Below are 17,246 nucleotides of genomic sequence, written 5' to 3' on the forward strand. Positions count from 1 at the left end.
TGTAGCAGTGACTATTGTCTTGTTGTTCTCTGGAGACACCCTTTGTTAGAATAAATTACTTTATATATATATATATATATATATATAATATATATATATATATATATATATATATATATATATATACACATATATATATATGTGTGTGTGTGTGTGTGTGTGTGTGTGTGCGTGCGTGCGTACACAACAAAAGATGCAGCTGTATCTAGTCCGCTGTAGAACAAAGCCCTTAGACATGGCCTTCTTCTTGTATGGGGTTTGGCCAGTCTTCATCACCACGGTGGCCAGTGCGGATTGGTGATCGTGGGTGATTTTCGGCTGATCGTTCATAGTAAACCAACCTAGTACGCCCCTGAGTAGTACAGTTTTGCTGGGTATCGAAATCTACAAACCCTTTCGCCACGTTAAGGTAACCCCACTCAGAAAGTGGTGTATATATATATATATATATATATATATATATATATATATATATATATATATATATATATTATATATATATATATATATATATATATATATATATACAGTATATATGTGTGTGTGTCCGTGCGTGGTTTAAAAACAATTATCTATTTATGGTAGGCCTACTCATTTTAAGAAAATCTAATGAAATTCCAGAAAAGAGTGTATATGCTATCTATTGAAAACAAATCTTACTGACCATGACAAATTTTCTGAAGTTGGCTAAACTAACATCACTTCCTCTAACGAATTAATGGACAATACACTAGAACTTACTGATAAGATAAGACCCTGGTCAGGATAAGATACCCACTATTAACAAAGGAACAGCCCACCAGAGAGAAGGACGGTAAAGAATGTTTTTATGACATATACAGTAGCCTTCCATAAGAGTGGATTATATTCTTATCATAGCCAATGATTTGTGCAGTTGAATAATGCACAAGGGTAGATTCTGCTTCAGTGTAGCAGGGATGTGCTGCCACCAATGCTGTTTGCATATGATGGTGCAACACTAGTCTAGACGCTGGTCATGACTGGTGCCACTGCTAACTCAATCGTTATGAAGGTACCATGGTTACAGTATTTGCCAAACTATATGTAACTGTCACTATGTGCTTGAATGAACAGTGTTCGAAGATATATTGTGTAGCATCAATGCTATTATGTGGATTCCCCGAAGTTTGTGAAGCGTACTCGCCATAATACGAAAGCAGCTCACATAGTTTTTGCACAGGTAGGCCTAATACTTCATTAAAAGATAAGTAAGTTTTTTTCTTTATCTCAAAATGATAACTCTACCCGGGGCAAGTGTTCCAATATTTGACGCAGAGGGGCGTGGCTGTATCAGGCTACAGCCGAGCGTTGTAAATAAATAAACTTCAGAACCTTTTTCGACATTTTAGTTCTGCAAAGTTACAGTTAAGTAAGTACCTTGGCTCGCGATTTGAAACGTAAACAGACATATAAATCTGTTATTATTATTATTATTATTATTATTATTATTATTATTAGATGAGCTACAACCATATTTGGAAAAGCAGCATGCTATAAGCCTAAGTGCTCCAACAGGGAAAACTAGCCCAGTGAGGAAAGGAAATATGAAAGTAGATAAACTACAAGAGAAGTAATAAACAATTGAAATGAAATATTTTTAGAACAGTAACATTAAAATAGACCTTTCTATGTAAACTATGAAAACTTGAAGAAAAAACAAGAGAAAGGAATAAGATAGAATAGTGTGCCCGAGTGTACTATCAACCAAAATAACTCTAATCCAAGACAGTAGAACAACACGGTACAGAGGCTATGGCACTACCCATTGCCAGAGAACAATGGTAGAAGAGACTCTAGCAAGCAGCTCGTCTAGAAGGACACTCCAAATTCATACCATTGTTCTCTAGTCTTAGGTATTGCCATAACCTCTGTACCATGGTTTTCCACTGTCTAGGGGGAAGAGTTCTCTTTCTTGGGGGAACTCTCAGGCACACTATTCTATCCTTTCCCTTATTTTCTTTCCTCACAGGGCTATTTTCCCCTGTTGAAATCCTTGGACTATAGAATCCTGCTTTTCCAACGAGGGTTGTAGCTTGGCTAGTAATAATAAAATAATAATAATCTTAGATATTGTTTACCTTCCATAGGAAGATCATGCCGTCAGTGCACCTCGCGATATGAACTGTATGCTGTTCAACTTCTTTTGATTTTTGCTTTATTGTGCAACAGTGACACATTGACATTGAAATGGCTTCCTCGAATTCAGTGTGGCCCCTTTAATGGCCTCTAGAAAATATGGCCTGACTTGCTAGCAATTTTAATTAGTAGAATTCAGGCCACGTAGGCCAGCGTTAAGTTCTGACAATTCAGTGCCGTCTTCACATGTCCAAAAGTATATGTGTTCATAATAATAATAATAATAATAATAATAATAATAATAATAATAATAATGAAGTAATTATGTATATGTGACGAACGTGTCTGCTTTTCTTCTTCTTCATCTTAGTAAAAGAAACTACCTTCACAGTCCGCGGCTCGAACAGTAGAATAGCAAGGTGATTACTGTATTTCAATTAATGATGAAAATTATAGAATTACTTGTGCTTGGTCTGAATTAATTTCTTTTCAGCCCTGAAGCAGCAGATTCACTGATCCACAGATATCTCAGACTACAGTGGACTTTCAGGCTACAGAGGTGGCAGATCTAGAAAAGGTATTCAGGAGATCAGGAAAAAAAAATCTCACTGACAGTTATTATTATCATTATTATTTGCCAAGCTACAACCCTAGTTGGAAAAGCATGGGCTCCAACAGGGATAATAGCCCAGTGAGGAAAGGAAAAAAAGGAAAATAAAATATTTTAAGAAGAGTAACAACATTGAAATAAATATCTCCTATACAAACTATAAAAACTTTAACAAAACAAGAGGAAGAGAAATAAGATAGATGAGTGTTCTCGAGTGCACTCTTAAGCGTGAGAACTTTAACCCAAGACATTGGAAGACCATGGCACAGAGGTTATGGCACTACCCAAGACTTGGAGTGTCCTTCTCCCAGAATAGCTGCTTACCATAGCTAAAGAGTCTCTTCTACCCTTACCAATAGGAAAGTAGCCACTGAACAATTACAGTGCAGTAACCCCTTGAGTGAAGAAGAATTGTTTTGTAACCTGTGTTGTCAGGTGTATGAGGACAGTGGAGAATATATAAAGAATAGGCCAGACTATTCAGTGTGTGTGTGTGTGTGTGTGTGTGGGCAAAGGGAAAATGAACCGTAACCAGAGAGAAGGGTCCAATGTAGTACTTTCTGGCCAGTCAAAAGACCCCATAACACTCTAGCGGTAGTATCTCAACGGTTGGCTGGTGCCCTGGCCAACCTACAACATATAATGAGAAAATGAAGAAAAATGGATGTCAGACTTTTTACGGAATAACAGAAAACTGACGCAAAATTCAATGTTTACAGACACTAATATGGAGCCTTGAATGTTTCCGAACAGAAAGAATCATCTCATATTTCCAGATGCTAAGAAGAGGTTAACATTTTTATAACAAAAGAGCTGATAAATGTTTTTGAATGCAAAAAAAAAAAAAAAAAAAAAAGTTGTTTCCAAATACAAAAACAATTGTTTGTTGTCTTGTAACACAATAATGAGCCAAAGTTGAAATTTGTAAGTCTACCATTCGTCTTTAAGTACCAATCACCAGCGCTTTATTTCTCAACTAATATCATTTGCTTTATTTTTTTCATTTTCAAATATTTGTTGACAATATACCTACTTCTTGACGTTTTTCTGACCAGCAACGTTGCAAGCTATTTTAATCTGTTACATACCTTAACCATGATAACTCTCAATCATTGAACATCCTGATCTGATTTTTACATTTTAAATCAAGAGATGAAACCCAAATGTTCCTTTACAATCAATCTGCAACTGACTGAAATAGACAATGAAGAAAAGTGGGGAATGTTCTACCAATCACATATTTTTGTCCTGATAACCAACAAAGTTTCCCCTGATAAGATAGTTTGAAGTTCGTGATCCCGTTCATTTTCTTATTCTAATGCTATCTGTTTAATAGTTTACCTAGTAGGTAGTAGGTTGGCCAAGGCACCAGCCACCCGTTGAGAAACTACCGCCAGAGAGTTATTGGGTCCTTTGACTGCCCTGACAGTACTACATTGGATCCCTCTCTCTGGCTACAGCTCATTTCATCTTTGCCTACACATGCACAGAATAGCCTGGCCTATTCTTAACACATTCTCATCTTCCCTTATACACTTGATAACAATGAAATTACCGAACAATTCTTCTCCTCTCAAGAGGTTAACTACTGCACTGTAATTTTTCAGTGGCTACTTTCCTCTTGGTAAGGGTACAAGAGACTCTTTAGCTATGGTAAGCAGCTCTTCTAGGGGAAGGACTCTTCAAAATCAAACCATTGTTCTCTGGTCTTGGGTAGTTCGATAGCCTCTGTACCATAGTCTTCCATTGTCTTGGGTTAGAGATCTCTTGGTTGTGTGTACACTCTGGAACACTATTCTATCTTGTTATTCTATCTTGTTTGTCTTCCTCTTGTTATTTTGAAGTTTTTATCCTCTTGTTATTTTCAAGTTTTTATAGTTTATATATGAAAGATTTATTTCACTGTTATCGTTGTTCTTAAACTTCTTGTAGTTCTTCCTTATTTCCTTTCCTCACTGGGCTATTTTCCCTGTTGGAGCCCTTGGGCCTCTAGCATCCTACTTTTCCCACTAGGGTTGTAGCTTAGCAAGTAATAATAATAATAATAATAATAATAATAATAATAATAATAATATTGATAGTAGTTAAGCATGAGTCAAAGCATTGCATTATAAATCTTTTCGCCAGTTAACTTCTTACTTTACATTTCAGACAAGTATGACAAGTTGAAACATGGAATCTATTTTCACTAACGACAAAGGTCGGCTCTTCCGTCTCCTCCATATGATCTGCCATGATGGTCGGAACGTCTTGTACTCTGTCTTCCGTTGGGGGACTCCAGATAAGGACCTCGACATGCCTCTGGATGTATTCTTGACAGACAAGCTAGGATATGGAAGGAAAAAAGTTCGAACATCCTTCTCTGTGGATCAGAAAAAACTTATCGACCAAAATCCATCCTGCGATTTATTTGATACGACGTTACTTGTGATAGCTACCAACATGGGCTGCAAGGGTTTGCGTACTGCATATCCAGGTGTTCTGTCTTCTACGGTAGAGACCAATCTTAGGTTACATATCAATAAAATAAGAGAATTCAGGAACTCTCTTGCTCATCTGTACCCAATCACTGTTGAAGATCAATTATTTAATGAAAGGACTGAAGAACTCAGAGAACTTCTAAAGGAAACACTACAAGTTGCAGCACAATGTTATGGAATCGATGATCTTGAGCTGAAAGAGCAAATCAAAATCTTGAATGATGCCATAAACCGATCAAGAGATGATGACATTGAAAAGCAAGATATCCTAACTTATGAAAATAGTATTTACCTTCAAAGCAGACAGAATATCCTGCGTAACGAAGGTAAAGACCAGCTTTTGGACAAATATAAAGTGTTTGACCACATCAGTCCAGTTTTGTTTTTTACCCAAAAGAATTTACACTTAGAAGTAGGGCTTATTTTTACTTATATGGAAGTTGTAGAGTCGGGGTCTGGTGACTCTCAAGAAGTGATAGAGTATGAAGATCTTCTAGAGTTTGCACAAAAAAGAACCATTGACAATAAATCACAGACAGACATCCTGTTCATAGAAGGAATAGCAGGTGCCGGAAAAACGACGCTGACACGAATAATAACCTGTGAGTGGAGGAACCAACAGAGTCCTATGCAGTGTCTCCTGGAGTATGACCTCCTCATTTACTTCGAATGCAGAAACTCTGCCATCCACTCTCTCGAACAGTTACTGGAGACCCTCATGTCAAATGTCCTTCCAAAATTCAAAGAGGGGGATTTAATGAAGTGCATTCGCACACTGAAGTTACTCATCATTGCAGATGGTTTGGATGAGCTTAACCAGTCATCGACCAAAGTATTTCGTGAAATTTTGGATCTTGGAACATATGCTGCCATAACGATGATTTGCACTTCGCGCCCAGAGTTTATAAAGACATTTTACAGCCTTGTTCCCCAGGGTCAGTACGTAACTCATTTAAGGATAAAAGGTGTACCCCGAGAAAAGAGGAATGATTTTGTGGTTAGGTATCATGAGGAACTGAAAAGGATTGGGATTACCCAAAAGGAAATTGATGGTTTGATTACTTTCATGGAAAATTCTTCCAATTATCTAGAGGAACCACTACGACTTCCTCTGAACTTAGCCTGGTTGACAATCATGTGGTCGCTATCGCCAGAGCGATTGAACAACGTTACTGGAGCAACGGAGCTTTACACCGAAATTTTAGATATGAATAAGGAAAGACTCATCCAAAAGTTAAAAATGACCGAGACAACGAAATATGATAGCAATCTTGCTAGAGATTTAGACAGATTCTTACTGTACCTCTCACGGGAGGCTCTTATAAGTTTGAAAGAGGAAACAATTGACTCTCTGCCAGAAGATTCGGTTGAAAGACTAAAGGATGCCTGTGCTTCTCTGGAGCTTCCTTATGAACCCATTCTCAGTGCCTTCCTCATCGAAACAATTCTTTATAATACAAGTAGAACAAAGTCAGTCTTCAGCATTGCCCACAAAGGAGAACTGGATTATTTGGCAGCGAACTATGTGATTGAGGCCCTCAGGGGAAATGATCTTCGATTTGATATTACAAGCATCATCAGAAATATTCAGATCCACCCATCGTATCAAAATAGTTCTTTACGGGCAGAGTTCATTCAAAACATTTTGAGGCGTCTGACAGCCACACCAACCAGTGCCGCAATAGAAATTATTAATAGGACTGAAGAGAGTGAGGTTCTAGTTTATAATGAAAACTCTACAGAAATTATATCTATTAGAACTGTATTTGAGGAACTTTATGGTATTGGTAGAGTTCCTTCAGATCTCAGCTGTTACCAAAATATGTTCCTGTACACAGCAGGCCTCTTACATAGGGTCCCTCTCACAATGAGAAAAACAATAGCAGATGAACTAGTTTGTCTTTTCCAGCAATCAGGAGTACCAAATAAAGATCAGTGGTACGACCTCCTTATGGAAACGAAGCTGAACGAAACTGTTGCTGAAAGCATTGCTTCTAGAGTATCAGGTTTTGGAAAAGGCACAGCAAATATCACTGACAGGCGGAGTCTAAATGCTTATTCTGTGCTTGTGCCACATGGAAAATATAATGTAATAAAGTTAAATATACCAGATAGAGTGGATGATATTCAAAATCTAGATAAATTTATTGCTAATGTGACCGAGAAACAAGAATGTCCTCTAGTTATCTTACTTCATTATTACTTCCGTAACCCTGACGCAATGAGCCCTGAATTGGATATTAAATTAAGAAGGCTATTTGAAAGGTAAAGTAGGACTTCAGTATCTCAAATTAAAAATTCAGTATGCTATGTTCTTTTTCAAATTCAATGCAGATGTTAATGAAGGGTTCTCTTTCCTAATTATAGGCTGGTATTCTTTTATTTTACAGAATCATGCATGGAACAAGTACATCCAGCATAATACAAAGATAGGGAAAACCATTGTAATTTTGAAAAGTAGTCTGTAACTATCCAAAATTATAATTTCATCTTACTGAAGGGATTCCAAATATAGCCTAAGATGCTAAATAATGGATATATTAACTATCTTTGCCTGGAAATACGCAAGAAAAAAAAGATAGACTGAAATTAAGATGAGTTCACTCACTAAAATACAACACCTGAACAATATACATTATATACAGATTTACTTTCAGGGGAAATATCCAAAAATTCATGGGCTGGCTGAGCGAAGAGACCTCGAAACTGTTGCCGCCCACAATTGTTAACCTTTGGCTACAACTTGATGCAAAAAATGCAAGACCAATAATTGAAGCACTTTCACATCTAAAGGACAGAGCTAAAGAATTCAGATATCTTGGTGAGTTATTTATATGTGTGTAAAGACTTATACAAGAGTGTTTTCTTCGTCAGAGGTCTAAATAATCTGTCCCGCTCTTTATCTTAGACTCACACAGCTTTGGATGGGGTCATATAATTCCTCACTCATTCTTTCCCTACAACAAAAAGTCAAAAGTTTGATCAATTCACTCAGGTGTTCACGTAGTGCCGGGGGTCGACCCAAGCATCCTAGCAACCCTTCCCGGAGAGGTCGACCTGATACTGTTCCTGAGTGGTGTTGATGATGAGAATGCGGATTGGGCTTGTCGTGTAGCAAAGAACCTCCAGCCAGCCAGTGGAAGGTAAATTTATTCTTGTCTTCAGTGCTCAACATAAGATGATGCTTCCACGGTACCTCTCAGTTTATTTGTCCTTTGTTGCTACGAATGATACCATTCAAAAGTTAGATTAAATTTACAGGCCTATTCAAATCATTGCACTGTGACAATAGCATCAGCCATATTTACTTGACACCACAGTTGATCATTTCAATCAAGTTTACCCTATCATGGTTAGCAACATGTTTTCTATATCGTTTAACCAAGAACCCTCCAGAAAAAGAGTCTATTAGCATCTGACAAACTTTGATATCTTTAACCAGATCCCTGTCTTCATTTTCCTTCAATCTATCGTGGTTTTGATAATAATTTTAATGAATACCTTCATTATGATCACAATAGTTATGGAAATAGTCCCCACCATCATTTTTATCATTTCAAGAGATTCTTCTCATATCAGTAGTGTCCTTTTGTTCTTGTTATATAACCATTTACTTTATATCTTATTAAGGATACAAGCAAGTATAATTCAAAATTGTTGGGATAATTTCAGTTTTTTCCCTGCTGAAATGAGCTTATACTTTACAATTTCAATATAATCTTTTTTTTTTAAAGTTTCATCAATATGTTTGCCGGAACAAAATATATGTTTATAATATTTTTTCCGCGTTTACAGGTGAAATCTATTGATTGCATGCCAGCATGCACGAAACTTTCCTGAAGTTTTACAGGAGAGAGAGGGCGGGCAGGGGCATTAAAGCTGAAAACTCCCAGAAGCAGAAGCAATGTATTTGGAGTAATTCGTGCTTTCATGATAGGTTAACACCTCAGGAAACTGGATTTAGAGCTAGAAATGTTCACGATTACTTAGATTTTGTTATCTCTCTCTCTCTCTCTCTCTCTCTCTCTCTCTCTCTCTCTCTCTCTCTCTCTCTCTCTCTCTCAATCAATCAATCAATTTGCCTTTTCTTCTAAGAAGTACCTGCTCAGGTTGTATATAACAATGTTGCGGCAGCGTTTGGCATATGAGCGTGGGAGGGCCCCTCCCCATGTGCCACGTTGAGGATGGGGGAAAACCTTCATACAGAAAACACGCCCTGAATTTTACCTCAGTGGTGGTGTGGAACTAAAATTTAGAATAACTTCAGATAAAATTTCGGAAATGCACCAATTTATACAGAAACAGGGAGAGAGAAAGAAAGACAGAGAGGTGGAGCGGGGTTGGAGAAAGTGATCTGTGGAGATGTGGCAAAGGTGTGGAATTATTTAAAACCAGGTGCACTCCCCTATCAGCCCCTTATCGCTGCACTGAGTGTAGGGCCAGATTATTGCAACCCACCCACCCTTCCTTTCTCTCCTTACCTCACACCTACAATATGACTGCGAATACTAGGGGAAATTACAAAGATGGTGTTTGTGACCATTGTAAAAAAACGACGACAATATGGGAAATTTATTTTAATGCCCGAAATTAGGAAAAATAAGAGCACAGGATATGAGTGTATAGGTTATAAAATCTTAGCAGGAAGCTGGTGTTATAAATAAGTTTGACATAGAAATATAGAAATTAAGAAAGCAATTTCATACCAGATGTGGAAAAAGACAAAATAACATAAAAGCAAGATAAACTTCTGGGCACATGAAACGCTTGTCTTCAAAATTTCCACCCGGGCTTCAAATTCTTTAAAAAAAAATCTGAAACTTTTCAGTTGTATCATATATTAAAACTCTCCTTAGATAATAATTAATCAAGACATGATACTCACTTATTGCAATTCTCTAGTCAATATTCCTTTCATGCATATGTCAGATCCTCCTTTATATACATTATCAGTAACTTTATCTTTCCAACAACAGGAAAGCCTTCAGTAACATACTCATTCCCCTAAGTCAGTTAACGCCCGATGGACTCTGCCAACTTGTGAGCCAAATGAAGCTCCTAGAGGTCTGCATCGTAGAAAATCCCCTCAATGACTTGGCTGTGTATTCGGACAGAATCTTCGAGCAGGACCGAGAGAGATTAAGAGCGTTCACGCGCGAGTCACTCAAGTGGCCTCTAAGGTAAAAGTTTTGATAAGTATGCATCTAACCATCAGTATAAGTGGTTCTTTGAAAAGTAGGAGCAATAACGTATAAAGTCTAAAACCCATGTAGCCCATATATCATCCTTTCCCATAAGAGGGTCAAAAATGAAAATGTTATCTAAAACTAGTGCATGGTAAAGACATCCTTTTTAGTGCAACTTGAATTTCCTTTCTGTGACAGATTCGCCGATAACAAAGACACGCTGTGGCCCAAGATTATAATAAAGTGAAGCTTTTCAAGAACATCTAGCAAAGTGAAAATCCAAGAATTCAAGTCGGCGGGCAGCTTCTCGAAGAACCTCCCCCTCTGTCTGGATGAAATAGATTTTCTATTTATATATAAGGATCTTTCATAAAAAGATTTACAATTTTATTTTTGATTATTAACTTCTCCTAGACATTAATTACTCTTGTTAGCATAATCTGGATCTATACTATTGTGGGCTCTTCATTACTTCCAAAACAAAGTTACTTCTAGATGTGGAGGATTAATTTCTATTTATTTTTATTTTTGTTGGTTTTGCCAAATCCTGAGAGAGAGAGAGAGAGAGAGAGAGAGAGAGAGAGAGAGAGAGAGAGAGAGAGAGAGAGAGAGAGAGAGGTAGTTAGTGTATCGATTGTTTGTTGTGAGAAAGACTGTTGGTTTAAATGAAGTTGTTTGTTTACTTTTAGCTAGGTTAGGAGAGAAGTAAATGTTTCGGAGCGAATGCTTTTTTTATTTGACTGCGACTTGAAGCAGTTGTGTGATTGAATGCTGGATTATATTTACTATTATTTATTACCAGCGTGGAAGTGTTCATTGGTTTTCTGAGTAAGTATAGATTTGTTTATATTTGCTTGTAGTGATTGTGAATGATAGGAACAGTTTATTATTTATCATTGATTATAGTGCGATAGTTTAGTTAGCTAGGAGTGTTCTTAAGTGTTTTTCTTTTTTTTTTTTTTGGCAGGCCGTGATTCCTCCTTTGTAGTTATTTTTGAAAGTGGATTTATTAATTGTTGACGAATTGGCTTATAATAAGGAATTTGATACGACCACTCTGATTTGTACAATTGTTGATGACCCGGACCGAATCAAATTCAGATTGCTGTTGATGATGATGATGATGATGATGATGATGGTGCTAATAATAACCACGACCCCAATCAGGGAAGTAGTTGTGGCAAATTGCCACCCAGTGAACTGTTAAACACAGAGTTGTGTTAGTGTGCTGTAAAGACAGTCCGGCTTGTGTGTGGCGACAGTGTTGGTGTCCCATAATATTTATAAAAGACAATTTATATACATATTTATTTTTGGTGTTGGTGTGCGGTGAAATTTAAGTTTGTTAGGGTTTTTTGTGTTTATTTGGATGGTATTACGTTTTGTTTATATTTAGTGTTCAAGTTTACAATTAGTTTTAAGTGATTATTTTGGTTGTGGATGGTTTGTGGATGTTAAGTATTGTAGTTTTAAGAAATATAGTTGTAAGGTTATGATTTTTTTTTTCCTTTTGTCTAAGAGTCCAGTATATGATAAAGTAAGGGGAAAGTTTGCGTTGCAGAGACAATTGTCTGGTAGAGTGATTAAAGGGTGTGGGGGTTGTTTCGCAACATCCCGCCACATAGACATTAATTGCTCTAGTCAATATAAGCTTGATCTAAACTATCGTGGGCTCTTCATTACTTCCAGAACAAAGTTACTTCTAGACATTAATTACTCTTGTCAACAGAATCTAGATCTAAACTTTCGTTGTCTCTTCATTACTTCCAGAACAAAGTTTCTTGTAGACACTAATTATTCTAGTCAACCTAATCTAGACCTAGACTATCGCCGGCTCTTCATTACTTCCAGAACAAAGTTACTTCTAGATATTAATTACTCTAGTCAACATAATCTAGATCTAAACTATCGTGGGCTCTTCATTACTTCCAGAACAAAGTTACTTCTAGACATTAATTACTCTAGTCAACATAAGCTTGATCTAAACTATCGTGGGCTCTCCATTACTTCCAGAGCAAAGTTACTTCTAGACATTAATTTACTCTAGTCAACATAAGCTTGATCTAAACTATCGTGGGCTCTTCATTACTTCCAGAGCAAAGTTACTTCTAGACATTAATTACTCTAGTCAACATAAGCTAGATCTAAACTATCGTGGGCTCTTCATTACTTCCAGAACAAAGTTTCTTGTAGACACTAATTATTCTAGTCAACCTAATCTAGACCTAGACTATCGCCGGCTCTTCATTACTTCCAGAACAAAGTTACTTCTAGATATTAATTACTCTAGTCAACATAATCTACATCTAAACTATCGTGGGCTCTTCATTACTTCCAGAACAAAGTTACTTCTAGACATTAATTACTCTAGTCAACATAAGCTTGATCTAAACTATCGTGGGCTCTTCATTACTTTCAGAACAAAGTTACTTCTAGACATTAATTACTCTAGTAAACATAATCTAGATCTGAACTATCGTGGGCTCTTCATTACTTCCAGAACAAAGTTACTTCTAGACATTAATTACTCTAGTCAACATAAGCTTGATCTAAACTTTCGTGGGCTCTTCATTACTTCCAGAACAAAGTTACTTCTAGACATTAATTACTCTAGTCAACATAAGCTTGATCTAAACTATCGTGGGCTCTTCATTACTTCCAGAACAAAGTTAATTCTAGACATTAATTACTCTAGTCAACATAAGCTTGATCTAAACTATCGTGGGCTCTTCATTACTTCCAGAACAAAGTTTCTTGTAGACACTAATTATTCTAGTCAACCTAATCTAGACCTAGACTATCGCCGGCTCTTCATTACTTCCAGAACAAAGTTACTTCTAGATATTAATTACTCTTGTCAACATAATCTAGATCTAAACTATCGTGGGCTCTTCATTACTTCCAGAACAAAGTTACTTCTAGGCATTAATTACTCTAGTCAATATAAGCTTGATCTGAACTATCGTGGGCTGTTCATTACTTCCAGATCAAAGTTACTTCTAGACATTAATTACTCTAGTCAACATAAGCTTGATCTAAACTATCGTGGGCTCTTCATTACTTCCAGAACAAAGTTTCTTGTAGACACTAATTATTCTAGTCAACCTAATCTAGACCTAGACTATCGCCGGCTCTTCATTACTTCCAGAACAAAGTTACTTCTAGATATTAATTACTCTTGTCAACATAATCTAGATCTAAACTATCGTGGGCTCTTCATTACTTCCAGAACAAAGTTACTTCTAGACATTAATTACTCTAGTCAACATAAGCTTGATCTCAACTATCGTGGGCTCTTCATTACTTCCAGAACAAAGTTACTTCTAGATATTAATTACTCTAGTCAACATAAGCTTGATCTAAACTATCGTGGGCTCTTCATTACTTCCAGAACAAAGTTTCTTGTAGACACTAGTTATTCTAGTCAACCTAATCTAGACCTAGACTATCGCTGGCTCTTCATTACTTCCAGAACAAAGTTTCTTGTAGACACTAATTATTCTAGCCAACCTAATCTAGACCTAGACTATCGCCGGCTCTTCATTACTTTCAGAACAAAGTTACTTCTAGACATTAATTACTCTAGTCAACATAATCTAGATCTAAACTATCGTGGGCTCTTCATTACTTCCAGAACAAAGTTACTTCTGGACATTAATTACTCTAGTCAACATAATCTACATCTAAACTATCGCGGGCTCTTCATTACTTCCAGAACAAAGTTACTTCTAGACATTAATTACTCTAGTACACATAAGCTTGATCTAAACTCTCGTGGGCTCTTCATTACTTCCAGAACAAAGTTACTTCTAGACATTAATTACTCTAGTCAACATAATCTAGATCTGAACTCTCGTGGGCTCTTCATTACTTCCAGAACAAAGTTACTTCTAGACATTAATTACTCTAGTCAACATAAGCTTGATCTAAACTATCGTGGGCTCTTCATTACTTCCAGAACAAAGTTACTTCTAGACATTAATTAGCCTACTCTAGTCAACATAAGCTTGATCTAAACTATCGTGGGCTCTTCATTACTTCCAGAACAAAGTTACTTCTGGACATTAATTACTCTAGTCAACATAATCTAGATCTAAACTATCGTGGGCTCTTCATTACTTCCAGAACAAAGTTACTTCTAGACATTAATTACTCTAGTCAACATAATCTACATCTAAACTATCGTGGGCTCTTCATTACTTCCAGAACAAAGTTACTTCTAGACATTAATTACTCTAGTCAACATAATCTAGATCTAAACTATCGTGGGCTCTTCATTACTTCCAGAACAAAGTTACTTCTAGACATTAATTACTCTAGTCAACATAAGCTTGATCTAAACTATCGTGGGCTCTTCATTACTTCCAGAACAAAGTTTCTTGTAGACACTAATTATTCTAGCCAACCTAATCTAGACCTAGACTATCGCCGGCTGTTCATTGCTTCCAGAACAAAGTTACTTCTAGACATTAATTACTCTAGTCAACATAATCTAGATCTAAACTATCGTGGGCTCTTCATTACTTCCAGAACAAAGTTACTTCTAGACATTAATTACTCTAGTCAACATAATCTAGATCTAAACTATCGCGGGCTCTTCATTACTTCCAGAACAAAGTTACTTCTAGACATTAATTACTCTAGTCAACATAATCTAGATCTAAACTATCGCGGGCTCTTCATTACTTCCAGAACAAAGTTACTTCTAGACATTACTTACTCTAGTCAACATAATCTAGATCTAAACTATCGCGGGCTCTTCATTACTTCCAGAACAAAGTTACTTCTAGACATTAATTACTCTAGTCAACATAATCTAGATCTAAACCATGGTGGGCTCTTCATTACTTCCAGAACAAAGTTTCTTGTAGACACTAGTTATTCTAGTCAACCTAATCTAGACCTAGACTATCGCCGGCTCTTCATTGCTTCCAGAACAAAGTTACTTCTAGACATTAATTACTCTAGTCAACATAATCTAGATCTAAACTATCGTGGGCTCTTCATTACTTCCAGAACAAAGTTACTTCTAGACATTACTTACTCTAGTCAACATAATCTAGATCTAAACTATCGTGGTCTCTTCATTGCTTCCAGAACAAAGTTTCTTGTAGACACTAGTTATTCTAGTCAACCTAATCTAGACCTAGACTATCGCCGGCTCTTCATTACTTCCAGAACAAAGTTACTTCTAGACATTAATTACTCTAGTCAACATAATCTAGATCTAAACTATCGTGGGCTCTTCATTACTTCCAGAACAAAGTTTCTTGTAGACACTAGTTATTCTAGTCAACCTAATCTAGACCTAGACTATCGCCGGCTCTTCATTGCTTCCAGAACAAAGTTACTTCTAGACATTAATTATTTTAGTCAACATAATCTAGACCTAGACTATCGCCGGCTCTTCATTACTTCCAGAACAAAGTTACTTCTAGACATTAATTACTCTAGTCAACATAATCTAGATCTAAACTATCGCGGGCTCTTCATTACTTCCAGAACAAAGTTACTTCTAGACATTAATTACTCTAGTCAACATAATCTAGATCTAAACTATCGTGGGCTCTTCATTACTTCCAGAACAAAGTTTCTTGTAGACACAAGTTATTCTAGTCAACCTAATCTAGACCTAGACTATCGCCGGCTCTTCATTGCTTCCAGAACAAAGTTACTTCTAGACATTAATTATTCTAGTCAACCAAATCTAGACCTAGACTATCGCCGGCTCTTCAATACTTCCAGAACAAAGTTACTTCTAGACATTACTTACTCTAGTCAACATAATCTAGATCTAAACTATCGCGGGCTCTTCATTACTTCCAGAACAAAGTTACTTCTAGACATTAATTACTCTAGTCAACATAATCTAGATCTAAACTATCGTGGGCTCTTCATTACTTCCAGAACAAAGTTTCTTGTAGACACTAGTTATTCTAGTCAACCTAATCTAGACCTAGACTATCGCTGGCTCTTCATTACTTCCAGAACAAAGTTACTTCTAGACATTAATTACTCTAGTCAACATAATCTAGATCTAAACTATCGTGGGCTCTTCATTACTTCCAGAACAAAGTTACTTCTAGACATTAATTACTCTAGTCAACATAATCTAGATCTAAACTATCGCGGGCTCTTCATTACTTCCAGAACAAAGTTACTTCTAGACATTACTTACTCTAGTCAACATAATCTAGATCTAAACTATCGCGGGCTCTTCATTACTTCCAGAACAAAGTTACTTCTAGACATTACTTACTCTAGTCAACATAATCTAGATCTAAACTATCGCGGGCTCTTCATTACTTCCAGAACAAAGTTACTTCTAGACATTACTTACTCTAGTCAACATAATCTAGATCTAAACTATCGCGGGCTCTTCATTACTTCCAGAACAAAGTTACTTCTAGACATTACTTACTCTAGTCAACATAATCTAGATCTAAACTATCGCGGGCTCTTCATTACTGCCAGAACAAAGTTACTTCTAGACATTACTTACTCTAGTCAACATAATCTAGATCTAAACTATCGCGGGCTCTTCATTACTTCCAGAACAAAGTTACTTCTAGACATTAATTACTCTAGTCAACATAATCTAGATCTAAACTATCATGGGCTCTTCATTACTTCCAAAACAAAGTTTCTAAGCTCAAATATAAATCCAGAAGAAAAGATCACTTCACTCGCCTTGGATCTCTCTAGGTGGCCCCTCCAGTGTTTGTAGGAGTACTCAAGTCATTTACTGTTTAAATGTCAATTATGCATTATTTTGATAGAAAAAAAAACCCACGAAAAGAACAGTGAATGAAATATTGTCCATTGATACCATTTCTCCATAGCTCTCACACATAGAATAAGAATTAATCCTTT

The 17,246-nt window shown here is 36.5% G+C and overlaps 2 protein-coding genes across 3 annotated transcripts in view; one reads left to right on the top strand and one right to left on the bottom strand.

The window, feature by feature from the left end:
* Window positions 1-17,246, bottom strand: part of LOC137622201 (palmitoyl-protein thioesterase ABHD10, mitochondrial-like) — a 242,880-nt gene that overhangs the window by 181,920 nt on the left and 43,714 nt on the right. The gene's annotated exons all lie outside the window — the stretch shown is intronic.
* On the top strand, window positions 903-11,828 carry LOC137622198 (uncharacterized). 2 transcript variants are annotated; one of them, XM_068352653.1, is made up of 7 exons: window positions 903-1,201; window positions 2,591-2,674; window positions 4,859-7,452; window positions 7,845-8,008; window positions 8,183-8,330; window positions 10,164-10,367; window positions 10,572-11,828. In XM_068352653.1, exons 3-7 carry the CDS (start codon window positions 4,880-4,882, stop codon window positions 10,618-10,620), a joined length of 3,138 nt encoding a protein of 1,045 aa, XP_068208754.1. In that variant the 5' UTR covers window positions 903-1,201; window positions 2,591-2,674; window positions 4,859-4,879; the 3' UTR covers window positions 10,621-11,828. The 2 variants fall into 2 exon arrangements, with proteins under 2 accessions (XP_068208754.1, XP_068208753.1); XM_068352652.1 differs by lacking the exon at window positions 2,591-2,674.

The sequence above is a fragment of the Palaemon carinicauda genome, chromosome 29, assembly GCF_036898095.1.
Source record: "Palaemon carinicauda isolate YSFRI2023 chromosome 29, ASM3689809v2, whole genome shotgun sequence".
Lineage (NCBI taxonomy): Eukaryota > Metazoa > Arthropoda > Malacostraca > Decapoda > Palaemonidae > Palaemon > Palaemon carinicauda.